General features: G+C 35.9%; 4 protein-coding genes and 1 pseudogene across 10 annotated transcripts; 2 read left to right on the forward strand and 3 right to left on the reverse strand.

The window, feature by feature from the left end:
* Positions 1-981: 981 nt before the first annotated feature.
* Positions 982-3,950, reverse strand: LOC121795856. Of its 3 annotated transcripts, XM_042194496.1 has the most exons (5): positions 3,610-3,950; positions 2,548-3,506; positions 2,236-2,461; positions 1,679-2,124; positions 982-1,540 (listed from the first exon to the last, which is right to left on the reverse strand). In XM_042194496.1, the coding sequence occupies exons 3-5, from the start codon at positions 2,336-2,338 to the stop codon at positions 1,517-1,519; spliced, it is 573 nt and encodes a 190-aa protein (XP_042050430.1). In that variant the 5' UTR covers positions 2,339-2,461; positions 2,548-3,506; positions 3,610-3,950; the 3' UTR covers positions 982-1,516. The 3 variants fall into 3 exon arrangements, with proteins under 3 accessions (XP_042050430.1, XP_042050431.1, XP_042050429.1); XM_042194497.1 differs by having other exon boundaries at positions 1,684-2,124; positions 2,548-3,950; XM_042194495.1 differs by having other exon boundaries at positions 2,548-3,950.
* Positions 3,951-7,262: 3,312 nt separating this feature from the next.
* On the forward strand, positions 7,263-8,945 carry LOC121796949. The gene has a single exon (XM_042195705.1). The coding sequence runs from the start codon at positions 7,263-7,265 to the stop codon at positions 8,943-8,945; it is 1,683 nt and encodes a 560-aa protein (XP_042051639.1).
* A 6,833-nt stretch (positions 8,946-15,778) lies between these two features.
* Positions 15,779-18,797, forward strand: LOC121795858 (phosphatidylglycerophosphate phosphatase PTPMT2-like). 4 transcript variants are annotated; one of them, XM_042194500.1, is made up of 7 exons: positions 15,779-16,064; positions 16,176-16,381; positions 17,040-17,162; positions 17,588-17,681; positions 17,798-17,880; positions 17,979-18,068; positions 18,185-18,797. In XM_042194500.1, the coding sequence occupies exons 2-7, from the start codon at positions 16,184-16,186 to the stop codon at positions 18,509-18,511; spliced, it is 915 nt and encodes a 304-aa protein (XP_042050434.1). In that variant the 5' UTR covers positions 15,779-16,064; positions 16,176-16,183; the 3' UTR covers positions 18,512-18,797. The 4 variants fall into 4 exon arrangements, with proteins under 4 accessions (XP_042050434.1, XP_042050432.1, XP_042050433.1 ...); XM_042194498.1 differs by having other exon boundaries at positions 15,779-16,009; positions 16,110-16,381; XM_042194499.1 differs by having other exon boundaries at positions 15,779-16,009.
* Positions 18,798-18,896: 99 nt separating this feature from the next.
* On the reverse strand, positions 18,897-25,302 carry LOC121795859 (palmitoyl-protein thioesterase 1-like). Of its 2 annotated transcripts, none has more exons than XM_042194504.1 (13): positions 24,877-25,302; positions 22,535-22,773; positions 21,768-21,852; positions 21,377-21,428; positions 21,266-21,286; positions 21,137-21,190; positions 20,956-21,006; positions 20,504-20,566; positions 20,196-20,261; positions 19,899-19,937; positions 19,591-19,707; positions 19,406-19,498; positions 18,897-19,271 (listed from the first exon to the last, which is right to left on the reverse strand). In XM_042194504.1, the coding sequence occupies exons 4-13, from the start codon at positions 21,392-21,394 to the stop codon at positions 19,035-19,037; spliced, it is 759 nt and encodes a 252-aa protein (XP_042050438.1). In that variant the 5' UTR covers positions 21,395-21,428; positions 21,768-21,852; positions 22,535-22,773; positions 24,877-25,302; the 3' UTR covers positions 18,897-19,034. The 2 variants fall into 2 exon arrangements, with proteins under 2 accessions (XP_042050438.1, XP_042050437.1); XM_042194503.1 differs by having other exon boundaries at positions 18,897-19,274; positions 24,877-25,298.
* A 148-nt stretch (positions 25,303-25,450) lies between these two features.
* Positions 25,451-27,104, reverse strand: LOC121796950 (annotated as a pseudogene).
* Positions 27,105-27,362: the final 258 nt, after the last annotated feature.

Below are 27,362 nucleotides of genomic sequence, written 5' to 3' on the forward strand. Positions count from 1 at the left end.
ACTTTCATTTTTAGTTTGTCCAATAAAAATATTATATTTCCTCTTTAAGAAAAAGTTTTCTCTCATCTGGGTATGCGGCCACATGTGGTGCATCACTTATAAGAGCTTGTGATTGCAACGAGTCTGAAAGAACAATCAGAGTTGCATCTATCTCATCTACGGCAGCTTTAGTCGAAAACAAGTTGCATAGCTGGCTGTATGCGGGGTCGCCGTGACTATGTGGTTTCCCTACATGAATGACAACAAGAGATATCAGTTCCTTTTATTTTCTGGCTTGTGAACATATATCAAAGTAAAATACATAAAATACCGGGAGTCGAGTAGCCCAAGTTTTGGTGGCGACTGTGATTGTGTTTGTTTGAGCATTCCAATCAGTTCCGTCGATTTTAAGCAGCTCGTTGAAAGTGAGGTATCGCCATTCCAAGAAGTGGAGACGGTCCACCAGTTCAAACCATTCAAACGTGCACCCAACTTCGTACTCAATCACAGATTGAACCTCGAAGATAAAGTGGCTCGGGTACACCCCCCATCACAGTCGTACTCCTTTTTAAGGCGAACTAGTGTGCTGATAATGAGGGAATCGATTGCATGAGTCCACCTTCCTTGGTAGAGGAATGAGCTTTGGAGTGGTAGGACGACTGCCATGGATTATTATGAGATGTGCTAGAGGTATTGTGTGTGAGTGCATTTGTTACTGAAATGAGCTCAATATTTATGGATAAAATTGTATGTAATTGTTGAGTACAACACATTCATTAATTGCCTCATTAATACCCAACATTCATTGTGGAACGCCGACTGAAACGGTGGTTGTACATCTAATCATCCACCTTTTGCTCCAGGTTAATTTAAGATATTCAGTTGGTCAGCTATCAAAAGCACAAATAACTGAATGGTTTCCAAACTACCTCATATTTATTAAACACCTCTTCATATAGGTTCCTGAAAATGTAGTTGCGTGATAAATCAAAGTTTAGATGGTTTGACAACACGATTTGAATGCCCATTAGAACACGTCAACAAACAACATAAATATAGTTCACAGTGATACAAGACGATTTACATAATACTACTACGATCAAATGCAGCAACTTAGGTAAAATATAAGTCAAAAACAGCAAAATACGGTACCAATCCTAGAGCAATTTTCCTAATGCAATACCAACCAGTAGCAATACTAAACCCATTACAACCAACATCGAGTTCATTCGGGTCTCTAGGTTACAACGACCGCAAACCTCACGCACACTCCTGGTGTAAGACATCTTTTTATTCTTCATAGCCTCATTGGACCCCCCTGCTTCGTAGCCTGATACAGTTGATTGATCACATAAATAGGTTGTTTCCCATCTCCAGTCCGACTATGATAGTCATCGCACCATAAGAATGACCCTGAATGTTTTGCATTGGTAGGACATTTGTAGAAGTAGCGACCGGAATGTATAGCTTATTTTCCCGCGCAAAACAACTTCATCTTGCCCCACCGCAGATACACTCAGGTATCATGTCAGTTTCTTCAACTCTCATCGACATTTGGTTGCTACAAAACCCAAAAGAAAGCACAATTCAGTTACCAGAATACGCCCATGGGTTAGCCGTGAAAAAATAATGACATATATCATACTATGAGCTTAAGCAAAATAATTAATCTTAAACGAAAATATGAAAAAAAACACACATTACTCCACATGGAGTTAGCCAGGTCATCACGCATTTGATTCCATTCCGTACTCGGCTCTACTTGATCAACAAAATCCGGGTCCCCATGGCCATCTTCATCCCCCAAATCTTGAGTAGCACATTCAACGTGTTGATCAAGTGGGTTGTTCAACATTTCACCACAAATGAAATTGTGTAGCAGGGAGCATGCCATGATTAACCGGATTTGGATCTTAATCGGATAGAAACTAGCACTTCGTAAGATGTTCCATCTCATCTTTAGCACAGCAAAAGCGCGCTCCATAATGTTACGAGCTCTAGTGTGCCGTAGATTGAACAACTCCCGGGCATTTTGAGGTCTCTGAGCGCCGACGCCCCACTCCTTGAGATGATAACGCACATTTTTGTACGGAGTCAAGAACCTTGCAGCATTTGCGTATCCATTATCGCACAGATAGTATGTTCCTAAAAACAACATAGAGTATGGGGTTGAGGGATCTTAGTTAAATAGGGATGTGGAAAATATTAATCTGCTTGGAATAGGAATAGGTAAAACAAAGATCAGTGTAGTTCAACCTCTTGTCACACGCAAACCCCCATCTCTAGTCACAGCATCCCTAAGCACTCGAGAGTCGGCGGCCAAACCCTCCCACCCAGGTAAGAAAAATAGAAATTTCATGTTTCTGTCACAGGCGGCTAGCACGTTGGTCGCTATTTGCCCCTTCCTCGTTCAATATCGCGGTTTATCGACATTCCTAACAAGGACATTTATATATGTCCCATCCAAGGCACCAACACAACCCTATAACAGTAGAAGATTTTCCATAAAAGCAACAACAGCCACAAAATACAAGCACAGAAGTGGAACCAATAAACATTGCACAGTACCTTGAAGTGTTTCCAACACGGATCAGTGCAAGAGTCTGGTACTGGATCAGGCTTAGGTAAGAGTATAGTATGTAATCTGAGTACAACTTGAAGCACAAGATGCACATAGTGGGATATGGTTTCACCGAACCGTAGAAAATCAAAGCCAGATGGTCTAATTTTCTTATGATGGGCTAGAATACTTAAAAATATAGCAACTTGTTCCTCTACTAACACGTACCGACCATCCCGTAGACCACCTTGTTCTCTTAAGAGGATACACAAACGACCAAATGCGTTCCTATCCATACGGAGGTTCACAAAACTATCTACGTCTGACAGTGATAGTAGCCTATTCATGTTTCACTTGTGGAGGTATCCTATCAACTATAGAGTACCTAACCACACGGTTTGCTACACGACAAGCAGAACGTGTTCTTCTTTTCATGTATAAATACATAATGATGATCGATTGAATAAGCATAAGATTTAGGATGTCTTCTACCATAACGTAGACTGTAGAGGGTACACGAACTATACGAGCCATCACCCCAGAGATAAATTCAAACCAATGCACTGCACCTAATCAGATATTGCACAAATATTACACCCAACAAACCACACAAAAACATGTTATGAAACTTTGAAAGAACTTCCAACCAGCAGCGTGCTTGCTATGCGAAACTCCAAACAAATCGGGTCATATTACAAACAAAAGGAGCATCAAAAAACACAGCACACAAATTGGTACTAGGAATCGAAAAGAAGAGCTTTGCAATTGTGTTCTCGATCAATCAAGCCATAATAAAACAAACACATGTATTTATTTATTTTTACGGTCAGATCGACAAATCTAAACACATCAACACACGACTGCTCATAACATACGATTGCAGATAATTACCTACCGAAGGGGACGGCACGGAAAAGAGTCTGATTTTATTTGAACGAAATTGGATAGTCATTTATTGATCGGAGCCCTAACGAAGAACCCCATGTATGTATTCAGGCGGGATTTGTGACCATATACACACACCAATCCAAACGGTTATAGAGGGGAATAATACAACAATTTTGGCCTACCGTGTGTGCGTGGGGTATGGATTCCTCAATTGTTGTAACAACTCCGGCTTCAAATGTAGGGTTTGCCTGCACAGGAACATACAAGGTTTGGGGATGAATGATTGGAGGAGGTGTTTCCAAAATTCAAATCAAATATCGAGGGCAAAATGGAAATGTTGATGATTTATCAGACACGGGAGTCGAGGTATGATTATAATCGGCAGCTCAAATGCTGATACGAATCACATGTTGTGTGTGTGAACAGTGCGGGCTTTGCCGGGCCAACCTCAGGACTCATGTTATCCAACAGTGCAACCAAACACCGGGTTAAGTCATGATACAAACATTTAATTGGAGATATCATTCTAACCAAACGACCCCTAAAGATAATAAATATCTAAACATACATGGGTACAAACTGAGTCTCAGTAGAGTCTCTAGCTTATAGAGTAGTACTACTCCCTCCTTCCCTGAAAGTTTATTCCATTTTTTTATTTTCGTCTGTCCCACAAAATTTATCCGGTTTCATTTTTTCCCATTTTTGTAATGAACCACATATTCCACTAATTCATTCCTATTCACATTTTATTATAAAACTAATATATAAAAGTATGACTCATATTCTACTAATTTTTCAACTCACTTTATATTTCTTAAAACCCGTGCCAGGTTAAAGTGCTATAATATTTTGGGGACGGAGGGAGTACTATTTAGTTAAAAATATTGAAAAATATATGAAACTAGTATTTTTGTGCAGAATATGCATGGTATATACTGATTTTATGAATTGGAGATCTTGCTTAGAAATATTTTCTTAAGGTAAACTCGAAGTTTTTCAATGATATATTGTTAATTAAATTGTCATCGATCATACCAGCTATTATTATTTTAGTAGAAAAAACTTGTTCAATGATTGAGTTCATTAATAGTTTTATACGCAACTGTACGTATCTAACTAATACTACATTACTCCTATAATTTAATTCCTTGTATTGAATAAAATATAATATTACTGCTTACTACTACAGTAGTAGTATAGTCAGTGATTTTAGGAAAATGGGTATTTTAGTTTTATATTTAAATATTACTAGTATTTATATTTAATTTTGTTATAAAAATGAGTCTTCCTCACCCAGCGACGGAACTACGTAGGGACAAGCCCCCGCTCCAGCGGGGGCTTGATCGGCACCGAACCCCGACCCCCCTTATTCCTCCGTTCTCCGACCGATCTCCGCCCCAGATTAAGCCCTGCACTCCAACCGTCCAGACTCCACGGAATCCGCCGCCCCGCCGCCCCGCCGCTGATTCTGCGAAATTGAAAAATTGTTGGAGAAGATGAGACTTGGGCTTATAAGTTTTGGACCATTTATATAATTGTTGGGCTGCTTTTAATTTTTGGATATAATAAACTAATGCCCTTGACATAATTAGCCGATTCAGATAAAAATTTGATATGTAAGGGGGTGTTCGGTTGACAAGATTAAATCTCATGATTAAATATGTATCATTTTTGGTTCATAAGATTGAACACTTCAACTTAATCCTAGATGGATAGTCTCATGATAATTAGTCATATCCTTCCCCCTCCAACTAAAATAATCCCACAACTTAATCCTAGATGGATAGTCTCATGTTTTTTTATAAATTTTGTTTGGCCCCAAACCTCTTAATTTACTTGGTACTTGGATTCAGATCACTTGGTGGTTTGGTAAAATTAGAATTAGTAGTATAAAATTATTTGCAATTGTTATGCAAGTAGTGGTTAATAAATTTATTAGTAAGTGAAACTTATTTATGATATCTTTGTAAAATAGATCACTTGGTGTTTTGGTAGAATTAGAATTAGTAGTATAAAATTGTTTGCAAGTGTTATGCAAATAGTTGTTAATAAATTTATTAGTATGTGAAACTTATTTAAGATATATTTCTAAAATAGAATGGGAGATGAATGAACTAATAATATATTAGTTGTATACATTGAGGAATAATTTTTTTAAAAAATTAGAATAAGACTATTCTTAGGCGATTTCAAGACATAGCGATTTGTCAAAAACAGTTACTCATCCGCGAATAAGAGTCACATTTTTTCATTTTGGTCAGTCCGCGAATAGGGGTTCCAGTTTATTATTACTATAAATGGAAAAGAGGCATACATTCCACTAACTCAATCCCCTCACATTTCATTTAAAACTACTAATATATAAAAATGAGACTCATATTACACTAACTTTCTTCCACCCACTTTTATTAACATTTCTTAAAACTCGTGCCTAAATAAATGAGACTCCTATTTGCAGACGGAGGAATGTCATCTAGTGTGTCGTAAAAGCTGTACAAACATTACATGTAAAGTGAAATATTTTAATATTATTATTATTTAAAAAATTTCCACCCAGCTTATTTAATTTCCTGGTTACCCATGTAGGTCCACAGTATATTATCATTTCTTGCCATAGGACTAATTAAAAAGCTGCAACTGAAACTCGTATGCAAAGGAAAAAAAGGCCACTCTATTCTCCTCACTTTCTTCACTTCACTTCACTTCGCTCCCATCCAAATATTGTGTTTCGGCTAGAGGGAAATATGGCTTGCGAGGGAGACGATGGGTTAGGTGGTTTGAGTTTGAGCCTCCAATTGTCGGCGGATCATAATCCAGAAGCTCGCCGTCACCGTTCCCGCTCACTCTCTTCACGTCTCCTTATCGTCAGGTAAATTTTGCTCTTTTTTATTTTAAGCATTTTATTTTATCGTAAGTCGTAAACATGCATGCTTTACCAGCCAAACGAATGTTAGTTGGCAATGCGAGAAGAAATGTTTAATTTGAAATTGCAGATGAATTTGGAGGAATGGAGAGGAAGTGATGGTTTCTTCGAGAGAGGGCGAGATCGACGATAGGAAGGAGCAGGCGGCGGTTCAAGGAGGAAAACACTGTTAATCCGGTCGACCATAATCCGACGGTGTTTTTGGTAATTTCAGTTCCAATTAAGAAGTAACTCCTTTGTGGACGGGGCAGAGGCAGAAAATGGCGCTGGCGAAGCAGGTGGAGGTGTGGTTCCAAAACACAAGGGCAAGGTCAGGAATGATCTGACTTTGTCGTTTTCCACATCATCATATTAGAGAGAGAATTGTTTGTGATTTGGAGCAGGACCAAGTTAAAACAAACGGAAGTTGAGTGTGAGTATATGCGGCGATACTGTGAGGATTTAACGGAGGAAAACAGACGCGGTTACAGAAAGAGGTGAATGAGCTGCTGCTGAGGGCATTGAAGCTTTATTTATGCCAATATGACTCCGCCAACAACCCCTCACAATTTGTCATGTGTCCTTCAAATTACTTCACATATTTTATTTATACTACTACCATTTATGACATAATTTCTTAACATTCATACAACTCATCATTTCTTTTCTTCAACACATTTTAAATTCAAATCCTCCAAATTGGCTTTAAAATTTTAGATCTTCATCGTTCACAAAGTATCTTTCAATAAAAATTGATGCTATTTTACAATTTTTTATGAAAATTATATTTCAAACTATTTATATAATTTTCTTAAAAACTGATGCCATTATTTTATATTTTCTGTTTATTGCTTCTTTTGAAAAATTGGTCCTCCTGCCTATGGTGATAATAAGTCTCCTTTACCTGGTCGTCACCCAATCTGCATAACTACAATGGCAGCAGCAGCGCCGCCGCCCAATTACTCTCCGTTCACACTTGAACCTCAACTCAACACTCGCAAAATCCCAAGTAAGTCCGATTCCAACGCCCTATGCAAAACCCTCATAATCGTCCTTCTTGTTCTCGCCATTCCACTATTTCCTTCACAAGCGCCCGACTTCATTTCCCAAACCGTCTTCACCGATTGCTGGGAGATTATCCACCTCTTCTTCATCGGAATCGCCGTCTCCTATGGCGTCTTCGGCAGAAGAACTGCTCAATTAGTCCCCCAAAAATCTGCAGATCCAAGTACTGGTGATGATTCCCTCTCCTATTTATCTGGGATTTCTCACCTAACTTCAATTTTCGACCATGGTTATGAAAATGCATGCTATGAAAATGATATTTTGCATAATTATGTGAATTGTAGTGATCAGTTGGTAAGAAACGATGAATGTGTAGTTCCTAGTGCTGCAAAGATTAGATCTTTCGTGCCAAATGATGAGAATGAGGGGAATGGGAATCTAGCGTGGCGCTCACTTTATACGAAAGCTGAATCTTTGGTAGTTGTCTCTAATGCTAAGTGTTTTAATGGTGGAACCTCTGAAACTGAGTTTAAGCCATTGAATCTGCCCATTAGGAGTTTGTGGTCGAGGGCTGCGGATAATGAGAGCGATAAGCAAGAATTCAAGAAAGTAGATGAGTTTAGTAGTAAAAAATATGAGGCTTTGGGCAATGATAAAGATGGTGATGATGCTAGGACTGCTGTCAAGATTAAGGGTGTGGTTCCTGTGAATTTGGATAAGAAGCTTGGGGAGGTAATTGGCCGATCGACAATACCTTGGCGCTCGAGATCCGGGAGTATGGAAAATGAGGAGGAAATAAGTGGTAGTATTTCCAAGCTACCTGCACATAGTTGTAGGCCTCACTCCGCTGGGGAATTTGAGTTTGAGCATCTCAAGTCTAGGCCACTTCGTGGTAAGAAGTTTTCTAGTAATCCTGAATTGAGAAGCTCAAGTGAAAGGGTGTTTTCTGCCTCACCTTCAAAAGCAGACTCCATAGATTCTGACCCCTTTAGCAATAGTACTTCTTCAGACATGGACAGTGTTGGGGATTTGGGAAACAACCTTGAAAGCTCTGGTGTTGAAGAGGAAGTAAGAAAAGGGAAACAATCTATTGAATCATTTGACGGTGATGCAAAATCCTCAACCCTTTCTAAGGTCCCAGCAAGAGCTAAGTCTGTTAGGACAATCAAACCAAAGAGGTACGTTGTGAATCAGAAGGAGCAGTACCCTAGTCGAGGTGAAAGCAAGTTTGGGAGTAGATTTGTTAAAACCGAAGCAGCAGATTCTTTGATTAAAAGAAGAGAGGAGAAACCAGAAATTCCCCCAGTTGATCATCAAAACCAAGAATCTGGTCGTATATTCTCTGTGCCGAAGCCAAAACCATCTATTTCCAAGCTCCACGGTGAAGAGAAACAAGGCATTGATGACTTAAGTTCTACTACGTCTGTTGATAGGGAGATAGGGTTTGACAAGAGTTTGGTTGAGGATGAAACAATTCCTAACATTGACACAGATGGTGAACTTGGGAGTGAAGTTGATAGAAAGGCCGACGAGTTTATAGCCAAGTTCAGAAAGCAAATAAGGTGCCAGAAAGCTTCGACTTCATCTGTGGAAGGATATAGTGGCTGGTAGCAAGTAGTCTAGTTAACTCAAAGACTTGTGCTGCTGTGCTTGCAGCTGTAAGTTTGTAACATTATTAGCTGCTGATCTTATCAGTCCAGCGTCGTATTTTTTTATCCTTCTCTCTGTCAATTATGTATCAATCATAGCACCTTAGCACGGATATATTATGTTTAAATTATGGGTATCATGAATTACTGTTTTGTTTTAAGTGTTTTAAATCTTTCTGCTCCTTGTATCCAAGGACCTATTGCTGGTTTAATATTTAAAGATGGTGCTTCTTTGTCCAACTAATGGCTCAAGTGAACCAGGTGACCTGAGTAAAGGTCTGAATCTAGCCTGGTTTGATCTGCTGAATCCCTTCAAAATTTTCTTTTGGTGAGATTTGTTTGTGCTATCAATTCGACTGCTGCTGTATTGAACCATCAATGCAGGATGATAGCTCCATTCAAGTTCTATGATTGTAAGTATGAATGTTCTTAAAGGTCAAGATTATTTTTGGATTGCAAGTTATGATCTTTACAACATTTCCATAAAATATCTAGTTCTTCCATCTAGTAGGCTATCAGAATGCTGATAAGCTTTATATGAAGATGGATTCAGCTATGCATTTTGTTCACTTTATTCTTGTATGACTATGTAGACTAGGACACCCTTTTTGTATGCTTATTAGGAAGCTCTCGGTGATCAGAATTCAATAGGCCTGACTTGATTGAAAAAATTCCATCTTTGATCAACCATTTGCTTGAGGCCATTTCTTAATTAGGCTGGTTGGTTGACTTTGACAAAAAAAAATCCATCTCTCGATGCACTACTCAACTTGTTAGAATTGCAGCAGGCAAAAGATAGAAAGTGAATCTTGAGAATTATTGATTTCTATTCCTTCTTCTGCTATTGTTTGTGAATGGTGAAAGACTAGTATGAATATTTTGCTTAGTTTTTAAAATGGCTTGGTTTCGGCTTTGTTGTCAAGGGAGCTGACATCGTCAGCAGTTATTTGGAGCTCCGGTGAGGATTCACTGTTGATGCCGGAGAAGATTCCCAATCTATGGTCGACGGTAAATTTCCAGAAATCTGTACAGTATTAGTTTTCTATTGTTCATTGTCCAAAATGCCATGAATAAGAATCACAACTTTGAGAATATGGTTTGTGATTCCTGTATTTGTCTTATTTCTTGCTTAGATTAAAATATATAGTCATATTCTCTCTCCAAATTTATTAAAATATAATAACCATGTAAATGTATTTGAAATTATTATTTTTTTATATTTTATGACTACATTTGTTAACAAAAATTTGTGGCAGACCATATTATCATTGCATGGTTTTATTGTATATTTAAAAGTGTTATCCTTGTAATATAATTACATAACACGGCTTAAAGGTTACTATCTCTCTACAATGATCCTAGAAACGTTTTTTATGAGATTTAAAAAAATTAGGTTCAGTGAGTTAAAACGAAGATAAAAATAAAATTAGAAATAGGATGGAATATATTAAGAGATAACGAGTAAAATATAAACGAAAATAAAATAAATGAAATTATATGTTTTATCTTTTATCATAAAGAAAAATGAATTAAATAACTTATACGGAGTAACAATTTAAAAGTACTATTGCTACTATGCCAACACTACGTAAACAAATTTGTTCCATAGAAGTCTAACATCCATTTTAAACACAAAAATAAAGATAAACAAAGTAAATGGATAGAATTTTCAAACAAAACCAGAAATTTTCATGTGCCATTATCATAATGATTCTCTTTAATTAAAATATTAATTATAGTATTACTGTAGTAGATAAGAATAACTTAGTTTTACAACTCAACTAATCTAACGTATCTATGATTATGAGCAGACAATGAAATCACGTACCAATTGGTTTTGAAAATTTTCTGATTTGTATTAGCTTGTGAGAATTAATACGTACAATTGTACTTTGAGTAAATTGTCTGATTTTTCTGTTACCTTGTAAATTATTGTACTACTAGATAATAAGTGCGAATGTGCTCTAAAAAAGCATGCGTGATGAATTTTCATCCAAATAATATTGATGGAGTATGAATAAAATCTACAAATATGGCTTGATGGAATTTTAATCCCCATCTTCACCTCATGTATGTGTGTGTCCAGTGTCCCTCAATATATTGATGTGATCAGACCCCCTTATAATTTTGATATATCAATTACAAAATTTCATATTTCATGTACATGAATACGTTATAAATACTGTTCATTATATTTATAATAATCTGCAGATTATTTAAAAAGTTAAAATTAATCCTAGACGCGTTGAAAAGCACATTCTGGACTATGAATATTTTATATAGGTTGCAGTCGCTTTCTGATATCGCAAAAAGTCACAATATGTATAAATTACCAATATTTAATCAGCGTCTGAATCTGCACAATATGCAGTAATCTGAATGGATATGTATTAAGACTTAAGAGCATCTATATTTTGTGGTTCACTCATTTCATTCCTCTTCCACTATTCATGTTTATAACATTTTAAGTATCTACAACAAACGAGGGGTTTTATATCCATTTCCTAAATATAATTTCTTATGTTTATTATTCTTTGTTAGAGTGAACTCCTTCCCGTTCCTAAATATTAATTTCATTTGTGGTTCATCCTATAAAATTTTATCAATTTTATTTTTTGCAATTTTTTTTTCTTATGAGGTGGACTTCATTTTTCTAATAACAATAATCCATATCACTTTTTTTTTTATCTCTTTTAAAGGACCAAATGAGTATAAATTATAATTTTCATAACTATAAGATGATTGATTGATTGATTTAATTAGGAAACTAGATTAGATTTGATTTTCATTTTTCATTTAAAAAAAATAAACTTATTGTAATTTTGAAATACAAAATACAATAATTTTGAAATCAATCAAATATAAAAAAAAGTGAATATCACTAATTGAATTTTGAGGGAACATCTTTTTTAGTACATCAACTATCCTAAATGAGCAAATTTGGTCATTAACATTTCATAATATCTTTTGAGGTCCATCAACTATAAGTTAATTTTGGCCATTTCCAATGTTTTCATGAACAAAGTACCCTTAAGGCCATGAAGGGCAATTCAATCTATTTACCCTCTCATTTCCATTAAAGTATATAATTTAGGATAGTTAATGTACCAAAAAAAATGTTCCCTCTAATATTAATTTCAAAATAAAAATATCTTAATGATATTAATATTCTATTACTATTAATTATTTACGTTTAGTTTTACTTATTTGTAATATTCAAATCATTGTACTATATTTAATATTAATAGTGAAATGACTTAGGTATAAATATATGTAAAAATTATACTTATACAATAATTGTATATAAAAGTAGTTCAATTTATTAGATGGAATATTAAGTTTTCAATCTTAAAGCTATACATAGAAGAATATGTTATTTTTAAGTGCAATACAAAATTGACAATTAAAAATAAATTAAAATTCATTAACGTACACAAAATCTTAAATAATTCAAAGAGCTAAGTTTTATTTTTTCTACTCTTATGTAGTAATTATAGTCTAAAAAATTAGTTGAAATTATCAATAATCAATCTAATAAAAAAGACTTTCTTAGTTGAATATATGATTAATTTAAATCTATGATTGTTTAATTAAATAAAAAATCAATAGTTGCTATCAATTGTTTAATATCACATTGTCGTGTCTTAATATTATCATTAGGCCATTTACAACAATATCATGAAAACTAGGGCTGGCAATTTTCGACACGACACGATAATCCGACACGAATCCGCACGAAATTATTGGGTTGGGGTCAAGTCTTAATAGATCCGTGTCCTTACTGGGTTGACCCATTAAGAACCCGATAATTTCGGGTTGGGTTCGGGTCGGATGCGGGTGGATAGGGTAACCCATTAAGAAATAATATTATTATTTTTATTATTATTTAAAAAAATATATATTACTTTAATGTTTTAATTTCTTATCAATTAGGTTTAAATAGTATAAAACGAATTTTAATTGTGTAAATTAGGTTAAAAATTAAGGTTTAATCGTGTAATATTATGTTTTAATCGTGTAATATCAGGTTCAGGTTGTTATCGTGTCGTGTCAACCCATATTATATTGTGTTGATAACGGGTTCGTGTCGGGTGCAGGTCGTGTTCGGATTTGAAGGTAGCAGGTCGGGTTCGTGTTCGGATTTGCAGTTTCCATAACAGGTCGGGTTCAGGTTAGGCCTTATTGGGTTGGGTCATTATCAGGTTGACCCGATAACGACCCAATCCGCACGATTTGCCAGTCCTAATGAAAACTGTTCATAGTTATCATATCTATTCCATTGACTATTCGTGAATCATTCTACTTTATTACATTTTTATTTCAATGTAGTAAATATTACTCCCTTTGTTTCTTAATAGTTGAGTCATTTTTCCATTTCGGGAAGTTCCTTCATAGTTGAGTCATTTCCATATATGATAACTTTTTTCTCTTTCTTACTTTATTTTCTCTACCTTTTCCTCTCTCTTACTTTTTTTATCTATTTATTTAACATACCCAACATTCTTTTCTAAAACTCCATGCCGAAAAGTTTCGCCTCAACTATGAAGAAACGGAGGGAGTATATATTATGATTAACTTAAATTTTCAGTTTAATAAAATTATTAGATTCATTAAAATAAAATATTTATCTTAATTTTATCTAAATAATTGAGAATGCAATCATATAAAAGTATTAACTAGTTCTAGAAAGTAATATCATAATATTCAAATAAGGTATGGTATATATTAATTATAATAGTATAAGAAACTATTAAACTTAATTCCAAATAAATTAGAACAAAGAAGAAAGTGGATGAATAAAGAAAGAAAAATAAATTACATACTTTAATGAAAATGAGAGAGTAAATAGATTGAATTGCCATTCATGGTCTTAAAGGTACTTTGGTTATGAAAATATTGGAAATAACTAAAAAGTAGTAGAATTGATATTAACTTATAATTAATGAACCTCAAAAGATATTATAAAAATTACATACTAAATTTGCTCATTTAGGATAGTTGATATACTAAAAAAATGTTCTCTTGAATTTTATTATCTGTGAAGATTAGGTTGGTAAAAACAAATGAGAGCTTAGCTGTGCTATGGCATTTTAAAATAAAATAAAAGGAAAACCGGATGCGGCTGGATAGAAAACTGCTGCTCATGTAAAACAATGGTTTAAAGATAAGTAACGGTCAAAGGAAAGTCTATTTACTAATTATTATAGTACACTAATTAACTCATAATAAATGGGAATTAAGAGCAAAGTAACGCTCAGCATTACCGAATACACAAATTAATCGGTTAAACCGCCCATACCAACGGGTAGGGTTCGGGTTCGGGTCCCCGGGTTAATGTCAAAGCTTTATAATTAAACTCGTGATAAGAGCCCAAATCTGAGTATTTCTTGATATTCAGTGTACATGTTTTTACACTGGCGGACCCTTGATATGCAACATGGCCCGCACTATTCAGAGTAATTGACCCATATTTAAATCATCCAAAAAGGGTGGTATTTATTTCTGACTACTTCAGAATAGGTTGTTTATTGACTACTTTAACCCGACCAAATTTGATTTCCCTGATTCTAACAAATATGTAAGGGGCTATTTGGTCATATCACATATTTGAAGAGGCGCATGTTTCTTAAACAACTCTCCATTTCATATTTACTAAACCTACATACTAAATTCGGTAATGGTGGAGCCCACCACCTAATTCTGTCACATATTTATTTCTTGTCATTAACAATTAGGTGAGAGTGAACACGTCCTAAAACTCTTCCTAAATGGGAATTTTGTTTGACAATAACGTGATTATACTTCTTCACCAACCTTTTCCTAAAGAATTCTCACAAAATTATTTAAGAAGAGGCACTAGAATTGTAACCACTAACAAAAAAAAAAGTGGTCAATTGATCAAACATAACATTCCCCATTGTGCAAATATTATTGCTGTTCGTTCGAATTTTATTGGGACAATAAATTATGCGAATATTTCCTCCTTAAATTATTCCACAATAAATTATTCGAATATTTCCTATAACAATAAATAGATTTCCTGTGTAAAATTTAATTGATCCAAAACTATAGGACAAGTGGACCCGGGTATCCAGGATCCGAATATGGGTATATCCGATTTGAATTTCGGACATCAAACCATATATGTAAAGTTTCGATTTGGCTTTCCGGTTTTCAGCAGATTTAGAGCATCGGTAACGCTAGGGGCCGGGCCGCAAATCGCGAGTCCCGGCCCGTCCCATGCGTTACACGGAGGCGAGTCACGGCCCAGGCCGCTCCCGGGGCCGCGTTCCCGGCCTGGTGAGCATCCCGCGGCCCGGCCCGGCCTAGGGTTACACGGTGCGGGACGGGCCGCAAACCCCCAAAATGTATTTTTTTTTATTTTTTTGTCCATTTATACCCATTTCTTCAATATTCTTCCACCAATTTCTCCATTTCTATCCTCTAAATTATTTCAATATTTTTTCTAGGACGTGTAATTTTTATTTTTTAGGATTTAATATTTTTTTTTTAGGATTTGTAATTTTTTTTCTCTAGGATTTGTATTTTTTTTCTAGGATTTGTAATTTTCTTTTTTCGACTGAACAATGTATTTTCCCGGTTTGAATTGTTCAACGTATTGCATTTACGAATAAAATAGGTTGAAGTTGTGAATAGTGTCATTTATTAGTTGCGGCCCGGGCCGCAACCTGCAGGGTTACAGCAGTTGGGGCCTGGGCCGCAACTGTAGAGGAATGATGACGTGGAGGGGACTTGGGGCCGGAAATGGGGACGGGGTTAATGATGCCCTTAGTTGAGCGAAAGGGAAAGGTAGAGAGAGACAAACTGAAGTTGCGTTACATTGCATTTTTTTTGGGTCGCACACATTTTGCAAGAAAACTACACCCAACAACCATTGATAGCCCTCTCTCCTGAACATGCTCATTCTTGATCCCGATTTGCATTCTATTCCTAGGGATTATCGAAATTGGTGTACAATTAAGGGACATAGGAGCTTTTGTTGTTGATATTCGAGGTGAAAGGGTGGTGGGTTTTTCTTCTAAATCTCTGTTTCTTGTGGTTTTGATCATTTGGTGAAAAGGTTGAATTTTTAATTTAAATTTCTGTGCCTGTTGTATTTAATTAGTATTGTGCAGAGCGTTTGTTTTCAATTTTCCGTTTGGGTGTGGTTGAATCTGGGTTGTAACTGCAGTAAAGAAGATGTTTATTGAGGAATTGAAAGAGGGGGATTCTGAGTGCGGTGAAGAGCAAGTTTGTGAAGGGGCTTTGGTTATTTGGGACCCGAAAAGGCTGTTGGTGGGGGCTGGGGCTCGTGCTCTTTTCTATCCCACATTGTTGTATAATGTTCTCAGGAATAAGATTCAGTCCGAGTTCAGGTGGTGGGATAGGGTTGATGAGGTATATATTAACCACCCCTTGATTCCACTTATCAGTATATCTTCTAGCTTTATGGCTCTTCTTCTTTGTATCCATTTGTCATTGATTTGATGTATGAGTATTAGTGTTCCTCTTTGTGTAAGGCTCTTGTCTTGTGTTGTTCTTTAGCCTGTCTGGAAATTAAGACTCATTTTTCGTAGAAAATATAATCAGGGAAATTAATATAGAGGAATGCACTTGGTATGCTTACCTGAGCCTCAGTTCATTTAAAGGAAACAATTTCCTTGTAAGGGGATCTGATTAAATCAGGTGGACTGTTTAGGTACTTTCCTCAAGGAAAAACCAGGTTATAGACGGTTGAAGATTCTTATTTGTATTTTAGATATCTCTTTTTAGTGCCGTTTTGTTATTCCTTCTTGTTGTCATCAATGGTCTAGAGTTATGATTCTGGAAACTATTCTGCATATTTTCCGGTCGTTTTAGATGATTCTTTTTATGAATGTTGTTGGTATCTTGTAAATTTATGCAAAATTTATAACAACCTGCAAAAATTATGTAGGCTCCTGGTACATGAAAAAAATTCTTTGAACTTTCTACACCATAGTTTTTTTTAAGTATCTTTTATTTGCTTCTCTGTTCAGTTTTTGTCAAGCCTTTATTGATTTTTCCATTATTCCAGTATGTTTTGCTAGGAGCTGTTCCATTTCCAACTGATGTGCCGCGCTTGAGAGCTCTTGGCGTAGGTGGGGTTGTTACTTTAAACGAATCATATGAGACTTTAGTTCCGAGTTCACTATATCACGTAAGTTTGTTTTACTCTCACTTGACCATTTTACTTTCAACCCTTTAAAAAACTTTAATGTTTCCTTCTATCTGACATTTATGAGATATTTCCTTTGTTATAAGATAATTTAGCGAGTAATGATAATGTAATATTTTTATCTAATTTTTCATACTATATCTCATCACAAACGTCATACATTTTCACGTCCAACTTGTTAAGGATTCAACTATTTCATCTAGTTTGGCTGACATGCTGTAGAGGCTTTAAAATACATATAACTTGACGTCATTTAGTTGATTTTGAATAAAAGTGGGAAGTTTTATCTTCTTTAGGCATTTAGATTTGGAGCGATAAAGAAAATGTTATCATGTGATGCTAGTAGGTTTGTTTTCTCATCAGGTTTTTGTTTATGTTGAATAATGTGTTTCGTCTACTGTTTGAAGGATCACGGCATTGAACACTTGTTAATTCCTACAAGAGATTACCTTTTTGCTCCATCACTAGGAGATATATGCCAAGCTGTAGAATTTATCCATGGTAAGTTGTAGCTAGATTCTTTAGTCACATAACACAGTTTTCATAGTGTAATTATGCATTCTTACTTTCAACTAGCTTTCACTGCTTTCTCACATGTACTCATGCATCCGTTACAGGCAATGCACTTTGTGGCAAAACTACATATGTTCATTGTAAGGCTGGCCGAGGACGAAGCACTACAATTGTTCTCTGTTACCTTGTATACAACCTAACCTGAGAATCTTCGCATAATTGCAAAATCCAGTTTTGTTTCAAAGATTTTATTTTCTTTCGAAATTTATCTTTCAATAATAACAGGTTAAACACAAGCACATGACACCTGGAGCTGCATATGAGTATGTGAGATCTATCAGGCCAAGGGTCTTGTTGGCCTCCTCCCAGCGGCAGGTGTGCTTGATTATACAAGGCATAACAATTGCCTTATATGTTTATGGTTGAAATTATCTACAATATCAATCACTTGGAATTAATGTAGCATTTCTCTTTTCCTTGTCAAATCACAGGCTGTTGAAGACTATTACTATAGGTTGAACAAGTCTGGGATTAAGAAATGTGTTGTTAATTCTCCAGTAACTAGCTTGAGCTTACCTGAGAGATCGGATGTGGAAGAATTTGACGACAACTCATTGGTGTTGATTACTGAGTCGGACCTTGATGGATACGAGGAGAACCATGAATTAGGGGAAGCAGGGGAGAGTGAAGTAAACCTTGCTTGCAGGGTGCAGGTTGTGAGTCAAGCAGCTATATCGAGGCTGTCGTACCTGTGGGTTCGTTGCCAGACAGGGCAGAAAGTGTCGAGGAGTATGGGAGTGGACATACATGTTTATTGACAGGGAGTAAGAGGTTAGGGAATAAAGAAGGGTTTTTTTTTTTCGAGTGGTTGATGGTGGTCCGTCTAAGTGAGAGGGATCTATGTATGAGTACAATTGCCAAAGAAGAGTTACCGGGATTTGGTAAGTGTACAGTCACAGAGGTTGTGGTCTTCCTATGCTTGTTTACCAGGGTTTTATTTTGTCTTGTAACTTTGAGTTGAGCTCACTTCTTGGCTTATCTTTCCCTATGTATAAGCACAGCACTTCTTCATCTAATATAATCAGCCTTGCTTGCTTTTTTTAATCTCTCTCTCTCTCTCTCAGTTTTGAACCTGAGGAGTAAGAACAAAGATGCCCATTTCTATATGGTTTCATAACAAATTCAGACAAGAATGTCAGAATCTGAACTCAAGGCAGATCTTTATTTAGGACTGAGAATGTATACATTATCTACTTCATGTTAGTACAACTAAAATCACAGTATCGTCGTGGTACAGAAGATCTCGACTGATCTGAAATAGGTCTACAAAATTTAGTCTATTCAATCAGAATCATACAGCTTGAGCTTCTTTCCTTCATGAGAAGACCAGGCCGAGACATGGGATGATTTAGATAGTCTTGGTTGTGCAGTGCTGTTTTCGAGCAAGTATGGGAATATGTAGTCCTTCATTTCACCGTAGGAAATTTCTAGATGGGACCCCGACACGTTGACAAACTTCACTCTCCCGGCCTCATCCAAGGTCTTCAAGCCAATCCAATCTTCGGTGTACAGGGTAGTAGTCTGCAAGATTTGTTTTTGGATATAAATGTAAAGAACCATAGCTAATGGCCTTACAATGCATTAATATTCAGTTTATGTTATCAATATGAAACCTAAGAAAAAGATGAAATATTTGACATAAAGCATAATACCTCTTGTGCTGGCAAAATGGGGTCCCAGGAGCCATCAGGGAAATACCCAAACCAAGAGGTCTCTTTCGGCACTAAAACAACGTCGTTCTCAAACTGAATGAAAGTAAAGAAACAAAATCTTGAGCAATACTATAAAAATTAAAAAAAGAAAAAAAATACACCTACGCACTATGGTTTCACTTCACCTTGATTAGCACCAAGTTCTCCAAGCTAGAAAACCGCTTCTTGTATGTGGAATTCTTGTGAAACTCGTTGTTTAGCACGGGGAGAAATTTGCATCCGTTTTTATAGGAATCTAAATCCTGATCATGAGAAAGAAGTGTGCCCATTCCAATCAAATAAATCCGACCATGAATGGCAACTTATAGACTAACTGAATGTGAAAGAAAGCTTCAATGTGAGATACTTAAAATAAAATGTAGTGAGGGCATATCAAGATAGAAGAAGAAAAACTGCAGCACTATAGTTGCAAAAGAAGATCATATTGACTCACTGTTGGAATTTTGATGTAGTTAGTAGGCGCTAGATGTTCCTGCAAACCACATAAAGCTAGACATTCAGAAGTGTGTGTAATTGAATTGAGTACTTCAGCCAAGAAAATGAAATGAAGCGTGGTTAGAGATTGATCAACATGTTAGTGGTTAATCACAATGAACGAGTTATTATCGGAAGGAATATAGATATAATTAAAGTTGGCCCAGAAAGCAAAGCATAATTTCCTTTATTTGTGTGAATGTGCCAGCAGAATCTGTAAATATTTGAATCAACCAATATGTGGAGAATAGTGAACCTGAACGTAGTTGCTGTAAACTGCCAACTCGATCAAAAAGTCCACTAGAATGCAAAACCAAGCTGACTGCAAAATCAGGCACAATACATTATTGTACACACTACACAATTCTCAGGCCATGAGAAACAATTGGTATATGAAATAGAGAATTGGCCCATCTCTAACCATATGAATTGTTCAGATCTTTCCACAGGAACTTCGTTAAAAACCAGTAATGAGGTATTAAAGCTGTTATTGTTTTAGTGATCACAAGACATTGAATAGCATGGCGTCTTTGAAGATTCAACTAGTCTAAAAGGAAAACTTACTTTACAGAGCGGAATGGCAGCTATTCCAGCATGTGGACCTGCCAGAGATACAAAATTTCTGACCTGTTGCCAAGGTGACAAATATGAAGAATTTCTATAAAAATTGCAGCTTGCAGATTACAGTTAGAACTTGCACAAGAATGCTTCCATTCTTAATGACAACAGAATGTGCAAATAAAACTGCTGGTTGCCAGTCGAGACTAGAGCATTGAAGCAATCACAACAGCAATTTAAAGTCTAATTAGTATATCTGAAAGGATTCCAGATACATAAATCTGAAAGGATGTGCAATATTTAGTCTCTTCTATTTGAATAATTTGTATGTATAATAATTTTAGACACATACTACTAAAAGGTCGAAAGGAAGATTAAAAATATGTAGACTGCAGGAAAGAATCCTAAATATATGTAGACAAAATAATCTTTCAAAACAAATCCAGTGATACACTTACAGGGGGTCCTCTGTCACAGAGCTCAATGACGCCTCTCCCAACCAAATTACCCTGAAAAGTATAAGATCGAGATTTACATGAGGATGAAAACCGTTTAAAGATGACATTAATCAACAGGGAGGTTTCACGACTGAAGAAGAGAGTAAAGCTCAGAACTCGCAAATTGACAATCTGATATCACCTGTGGGAGCCCGATAATGTTGTATCCTCCACTGAGCTCACTCATGCTCTTGACCTGTAAGTTGAATGCATTCTCTCTGAGAAAGAATTCCTTGTCAATAGAGTAACTCCTTGGACAAAGTTACGGTACCTTCTCACAGGCTAAGGCTGTCTACATCACAAAATCAGAATGCATCATTTGCTGTGTTTCTGTTCATAAGAGAGGTGATTATCTGGTCATTTCATGACGAAATAATAATACCTGTTCAAAGAAAGGCATAGTCCATGAATCCAGTGCACCATTTCCTATTTCACTGAAAGAAAGGCAAGGAGAAGATAACAAGAAATAATTAGTTCCATTTGCCACAAAATTAACAAGGATGGTTTGGCATTGCAGAGTCAATAACTCTTCGGTTAAAGATATTAAGCAATGTCTATTGCCACGACTTGCTCTAAACTGGTTTGTCCTCAACTAGCAAACTAAACTTTCTGGTGATAGACACAAAGAATCTTATTCCCTTGCTACAGTCAAAATCTTATTCCCAGGAATCATAACAAGTTCGATTTAATGCTATGTCTTAAAATGCACAATTCTTCTACCGTGGCAGAAATGAGTAGCATATAATTAGACAATCGAAACAGCAATAGCATACATGCAATGTCCCTGTGCACCAGACCAATCGCTGAGAAGAGAGATGAACTGTGAAATCCCTTTGTTATTACATTTGTCCGATATTCCTGCAACATTAAGCCAAACAGCAAAGCCATATATTATAATGAGGATTCATAAGTCAACTACTGAAAATGCAGAAAGTAAATGGTTCAGATTCTAGTTACAAGAACTGAAAACATGCTATTTCCAGAAAGAGGAAGCAATATCCACACACACACACACACAAACACCCTCGAAAATCAAGTTTCAATACTGCTTCAGAGTTCAGACTATCATAATTCTCCTCATTTGCAACCATAACTTATTCTTTTGTTGTTACAGTCAAAATCTTATTAAACAACCTCAGCTTTGGCCTCTGTTTAAAGAATATACAATATCGTGTTTTATAGAAATGCTTCCAAGCAAATGCCCAATGAATAAAAAGTGAAAACTCCATAAAAGAGTAATCTTTATCCTTTCCATATAGAAGTCAAAGCAACTGAAAAACACCAAATCGAAATCTGCCTTCAACTCTCCCAATGGTAGTTAAAACAGAGACACTAAAACAAATATTCCAACACTAAATAAACAAAACAAAACAATGATGCACCAGAAGGCAGAGAAGCTCATAAAATATGCTAATCTGTAACTCCAACAAAAATCGATCGAAAAACTCATTGATCAAATACTGCCAGCAGCAAACTAAATCAAACCAAAAACAGCAAATACACCCAATACGTAAAGCAGAAGTTAATGACGAAAAATCACCATGAAAAACGACAAACGGGATGGAAAGAGAAGTTCTTGGAAGAAACGACAGCACAGCTACAGCAAACGTAACCAAGAAATGGCCATAGATTATTGAAATCAGTGGCCTCTAGCTCCAGAAATGCTGGGATGGTTTAGTTAGTTTGTCGCAGATGAGATGAGAGGTAGTTGGCTCTCTCCTCTGTTAATTATTGGACACGATACTTGACCAATAATCGTGGTAAAACCTGAGCCAAGGTCTGGTTTGGGTTAGTCTCATATTCAAATTTATACTCCTATAAAATTTTCTATGGAAAAATATCTGTCTAATTTAAAGTAAACTTTTGTGCTGAATGGATCCTTTAAATTTATATTTATTTACATATAAAAAATTATTAATCTAACTTAAATTAAATTTTTATTTCACAGCAAAATTTCACTCCACTATTTAAGGTCAATGAAGAAGGAATAAAATAAATATATATACAAACTCAACGTTAAAAAAAATTTAATTAGAATATTTATAAAAGAAAAATATAAGTATAACTTTAAGGACTCGATCAAGTTCTTAGATATACCAAGAAATGGCTTCAATTCTTGGCAAATTGTGGTGGTCAAGTTCCTTTCTTCAATAATGTAAAGCCTTAGATGCATATATGGGCCTGCAATATTAAGGCTGCAAATGTGTCCAAATTAATTCTTTACAATTTGTTGATTTTTAAAATTGCCAAATTTCCTTCCATATACCCCTCCTAAATTCATTTCCCCCAAATTATGCAAAAGTAATGAGGGCTTGGGTATTCAGCAGAGAAAACTCTAAGCACTAATTCAAATAAATTAAAAGTTGACTTAAATCTGGAGTTCTTTTTTTCCTACCTAAATAGCCGAAATCAATTACATTTATGTGGGCCATACAGACCCAAATCTCATCAAGATTCATTTATGGCCTTCCCAAAACAAACAATTTAAACAAGTCCTAAATGAGTCTACTTTAATGACTTGACATATAGTACTATATAAGTAGGGATATTAATTGAGTTAAGTCCAGCAAGTTTCAGGCCAATCTTATTCGAATAGCATATCCAACAGGCGCGGCCTAATTGAAATGTGATTTTTTATTAGGTTATAAATATTCAACTCCATAACCTTAAAGGTCCGAGTTTGGGACTAGCTCACCAAGCTAATCAATCTGCTACCGATAAAAACTAACATACGATCAATCTAATACATAATGATGAAATGGAAAACTTCTTCATTGGGACCAAAAAATGGTCTGCTCACTGCACACATGAACATAATCTTGGATATGAATTTCTTGATTTTACATGTTCCGTGGGGCTCTTCCTCAAGTGCAAGGTAGAACCTTTGGCTTCCTTGAGTGATGTAACAACATTTTTCATCGATATGGATGGTGTTATCCATGTTCATGATAATAATTATGTTCATAATTTTATCAAATTCCAATGATTGCAATGTTTCCAGCTGTTAAGTTAGGTTTAATGGCTGAATGGCAGAAGTAAGAGGCATGTTTTTACCCATCTCCAAATTGTTATTTTGGAGCATTGCAGACCGTTTGACAGGCTATGTAAGTTGCTCCTCTTGAAGAAGTGAATGGTTTTGAGTAGGGATGTCAATCGGGTCGGTCCAGCGATTTTGAGTCAACCCTACTCGGATTACGGGTCAATCGGATGCGTGCTAATCGGATTATAAAAGTTCAACTCTAATCCTAAAAGCTCGGGTTTCAGGCTAGCCCAGCGGGTTAATCGGGTTGCTAGCTATAAAATTAACATGCGATCAATCCAATAAGTAATGATGAAAATTAGTTATGTTTATAAAATGTAAAACATGTATTCATGAAAATTTGAGATATGTGCTTAAACTCAAACATAAACATGAACAAATAATAATATTTGAGATTTATGCAAAATAAATCATAAACTTTTGAGAAATTTTAAACCATGTTCTAGAAATTTAAATATTTTTTTAGTGAATTTGAAGTTTGTAATTATTTATCTATTATTATATTAATAAAATTTTAATATAAAATTTGTATATTTAATATAAAATTGAAAGTCATTTTTTTTAGTTATACAAATAATCAATGAAGTGTCAAATTCGAAGTCAAACTAATAGAACAATATAAATTTTATCGGGTTTTTGGGTTTGACCTTAACGGGTTGCGGGTTCATCGGGTGCGGGTTAATCGAGTTATAATTTTATCGGGCTAAAAATTTTCAACCCTAACCCTATAAATTTGGGGGCTATTCCGACCAGCCCACGGGTTGCATTCACATCCCTAGTTTTGAGCAATTCAATGTCTAGAACAACTTTCTTAGAATATTTTCTGAATTTTCTTGACTTACCAATTGAATGACTTCACTCTTTGCTTGTTGTTTCTTTGTAGTGTTTCAGTACCTCGTGGTGGTTCGACGACAGGTTTTGAACTTCGCCTGAGCTTCTTCCTTCAATGTGCCATGAGTGGTACGCCGTTCACACACCTTTCGATGATGAACTGAACCACTTGATTCTTAAATTTTGAGGAGTACTCTGTTCTAGCCATTATATCAAAGACGAACTAGTTGATGTAGAGACGGAATAACTGCAGCCTTCAACGTGGAATTGGAATTATAAAAAGTTGGTGTAAAGATGGAGTTGCAACCTCCAATGTGGAGTTGGCATTCTGAGGAGTATTCAACGCAGCACGACTATTTATAGCATTAAGTGGCGCCAGAACTTGAAATTTCAATATTGGCGCCACATCTTTAGGTAGAAATTAGTTTGTTTAATGAACGCTTATTCATTGCATTGGTGCATAGTTGGCGCCACTTTTTTGGTGAGATACGCTCCTTCAGAGTTCAAGCCGACATCCACATAATGAATCTCGGATATGCTGTTGAAGAGGCGCTCCTTTGATGTGGCTACAATCCAGCTGTCTTCTTTGACAGCGGATTGAGAGTCTGAGAAGAAGGCAAACTCAGTTATGAGCTGGTTTAGCACTGTACCGCCCTTGCTGAACCCAAGAAGCGCCGTCTGTGGTTTGCATGGGGATGACGAAGAAGCTTCAGTTAGGTATGCTTCTTTTTGTTTTCCAGAAACGACGTTTTTTGCCTGAAATGCTGTGGCCAATGCCATACTTAGGTTATCACTCAGCGAGCAGCATAATGTATAGTCCCAAGAAGAAGTCTCAACTCAAGCAGACAGATGTTTTAAAATTTTATCTTTAAAATGACAGGATCAAAACATACAATACAACTCGCACAGGTAGATCATTAATAAGACACGTTCATTACCTCTGCAACACACTTTGACAAGAGCAAGACCAGTGATGTAGAAGCTGGGAATCCAGTCGCATCATACAATTTTGGCTCTCCGTACTCATTTACAGAGAGGATGAAATCCTTATAAACAGCAAAAGGTCCGTTAAAAATGGCAGCCTCCACAACAAAGGCATTAATGGATCCACCAAATTTTGAAACTCTGCAATCTTCTGAGGATCAGATAATCTCTCAATCACTGGATTTTCCGTTCCTTCCATCCGGTCTCCACTAAAGAATATTGCATTTCCAGAAGGTACCTATCTCACGTAAATCATTTAAAAACTTTAAGGTAACCGTTCAAAACTTTTTTTCTTTTTGGGTTGTTTTTTTCAGCTATGCAAGACTGTAACTAAAACACATACTGCAAGCTTTTTTGAAGAAGGAGAAAGGGCGAGGGATGCTGCAATGCCGCTAGGAAGTAGTGCTATCCGGATGCAACCGGATTTTCAAGATGCCACTCCAACGATCCATGCTTTTCTGATCAAGTAGTATTGTAATTATGTTATAAACTCCATTAGCTTTAACAAATAAAACTGTATAAAAGATAATAGCTATTTGTTTGGAGAAGTTAAGAGCATCCAATTAGCCAAAAGCAAAGTGTTATGACATACATGGGCATGAAAATAATTGAGAAATATGTTTCCATGATTGAGTCCCCATCCATACCAATCAATGTTAAGGTAAAAAAATCCTTATATTGATGGTGCTTTACCCTAACGGTTGAAAAGTTACACTCTTGTCATGAAGCTACTTCTCATCCCTACCGTTGATTAATGCAAATAGTAGACAAATCAGTGTCCAGAGCAATTAACAAAATAGTCTTGTTTCAGAAAAAGCTCAGTAATTACATTCAGATTTTCCTGAAAAGATGACAGTTCATAAAACGTAAGATCAATTAACCATATGATCACTTCAGGTTACAAGTTAGAGGCGCAAAATCTTAATAAGAGCAAAGCGTTTTCCATTCATGAAACAAAAACTTACCTTAGATTTGGTTAAGAAAATGAAAAGTGATAGTTGGGACTTGTGAATAGAATAAGGTACAGATAATAAAAACTGAGTTAAAATACCAGCTTCAGATTGAAACTATGCCAAAATATGCTGAACAGTAATCAATCCGACAGCGAAAATCGATACCCAACCAAGCCGGGAAAAGATACACAAAAAAAAGCACGTGAAGTAAGAGAGACATTTTAACAAACAGATGGCGAGACTGGGGAAAAAAACGGTGGAATCTGTCGACCCACATGATTTCAATATGCCTGCTGCTTCATCGCAAATCTGATAGAGATGGGGGAAGACCGGAAGAGGGAAATCCGAGTTGGGTAAGAGCCTTCTAAATCCTAATTAATCTGAGTAGTGTGGATCGAATCTAGACTGCGTTCAACTTTCATATGTGAATTTTAGTTACTGATGGGCGGACTGAGCTGGAATAAATTTCTTCCTATAAATTTGACTCAGCCAAACTCAAGCCAAGTTCACAATAATTATTATTATTCCATTTTCGAAAATTATTTTTCAATTAAAATGCT

The sequence above is a fragment of the Salvia splendens genome, chromosome 3 (assembly GCF_004379255.2).
Source record: "Salvia splendens isolate huo1 chromosome 3, SspV2, whole genome shotgun sequence".
Classification (NCBI taxonomy): Eukaryota; Viridiplantae; Streptophyta; class Magnoliopsida; order Lamiales; family Lamiaceae; genus Salvia; species Salvia splendens.

Coding starts and splice junctions, on each gene's coding strand:
- LOC121795856 (XM_042194496.1), bottom strand. CDS start 2,338: ATGAAATTTCTATTTTTCTTACCTGGGTGGGAGGGTTTGGCCGCCGAC. Junction 2,125..2,235: donor GGGTTTGCGTGTGACAAGAG/GTTGAACTACAC, acceptor TGTTGTTTTTAG/GAACATACTATCTGTGCGAT. Junction 1,541..1,678: donor CTAACTCCATGTGGAGTAAT/GTGTGTTTTTTT, acceptor TGGGTTTTGTAG/CAACCAAATGTCGATGAGAG.
- LOC121796949 (XM_042195705.1), top strand. CDS start 7,263: ATGGCAGCAGCAGCGCCGCCGCCCAATTACTCTCCGTTCACACTTGAA.
- LOC121795858 (XM_042194500.1), top strand. CDS start 16,184: ATGTTTATTGAGGAATTGAAAGAGGGGGATTCTGAGTGCGGTGAAGAG. Junction 17,163..17,587: donor TTCCGAGTTCACTATATCAC/GTAAGTTTGTTT, acceptor TACTGTTTGAAG/GATCACGGCATTGAACACTT. Junction 17,682..17,797: donor AGCTGTAGAATTTATCCATG/GTAAGTTGTAGC, acceptor CATCCGTTACAG/GCAATGCACTTTGTGGCAAA.
- LOC121795859 (XM_042194503.1), bottom strand. Junction 21,007..21,136: donor ACATTATCGGGCTCCCACAG/GTGATATCAGAT, acceptor TATACTTTTCAG/GGTAATTTGGTTGGGAGAGG. Junction 19,499..19,590: donor AGAACTTGGTGCTAATCAAG/GTGAAGTGAAAC, acceptor ACTTTCATTCAG/TTTGAGAACGACGTTGTTTT.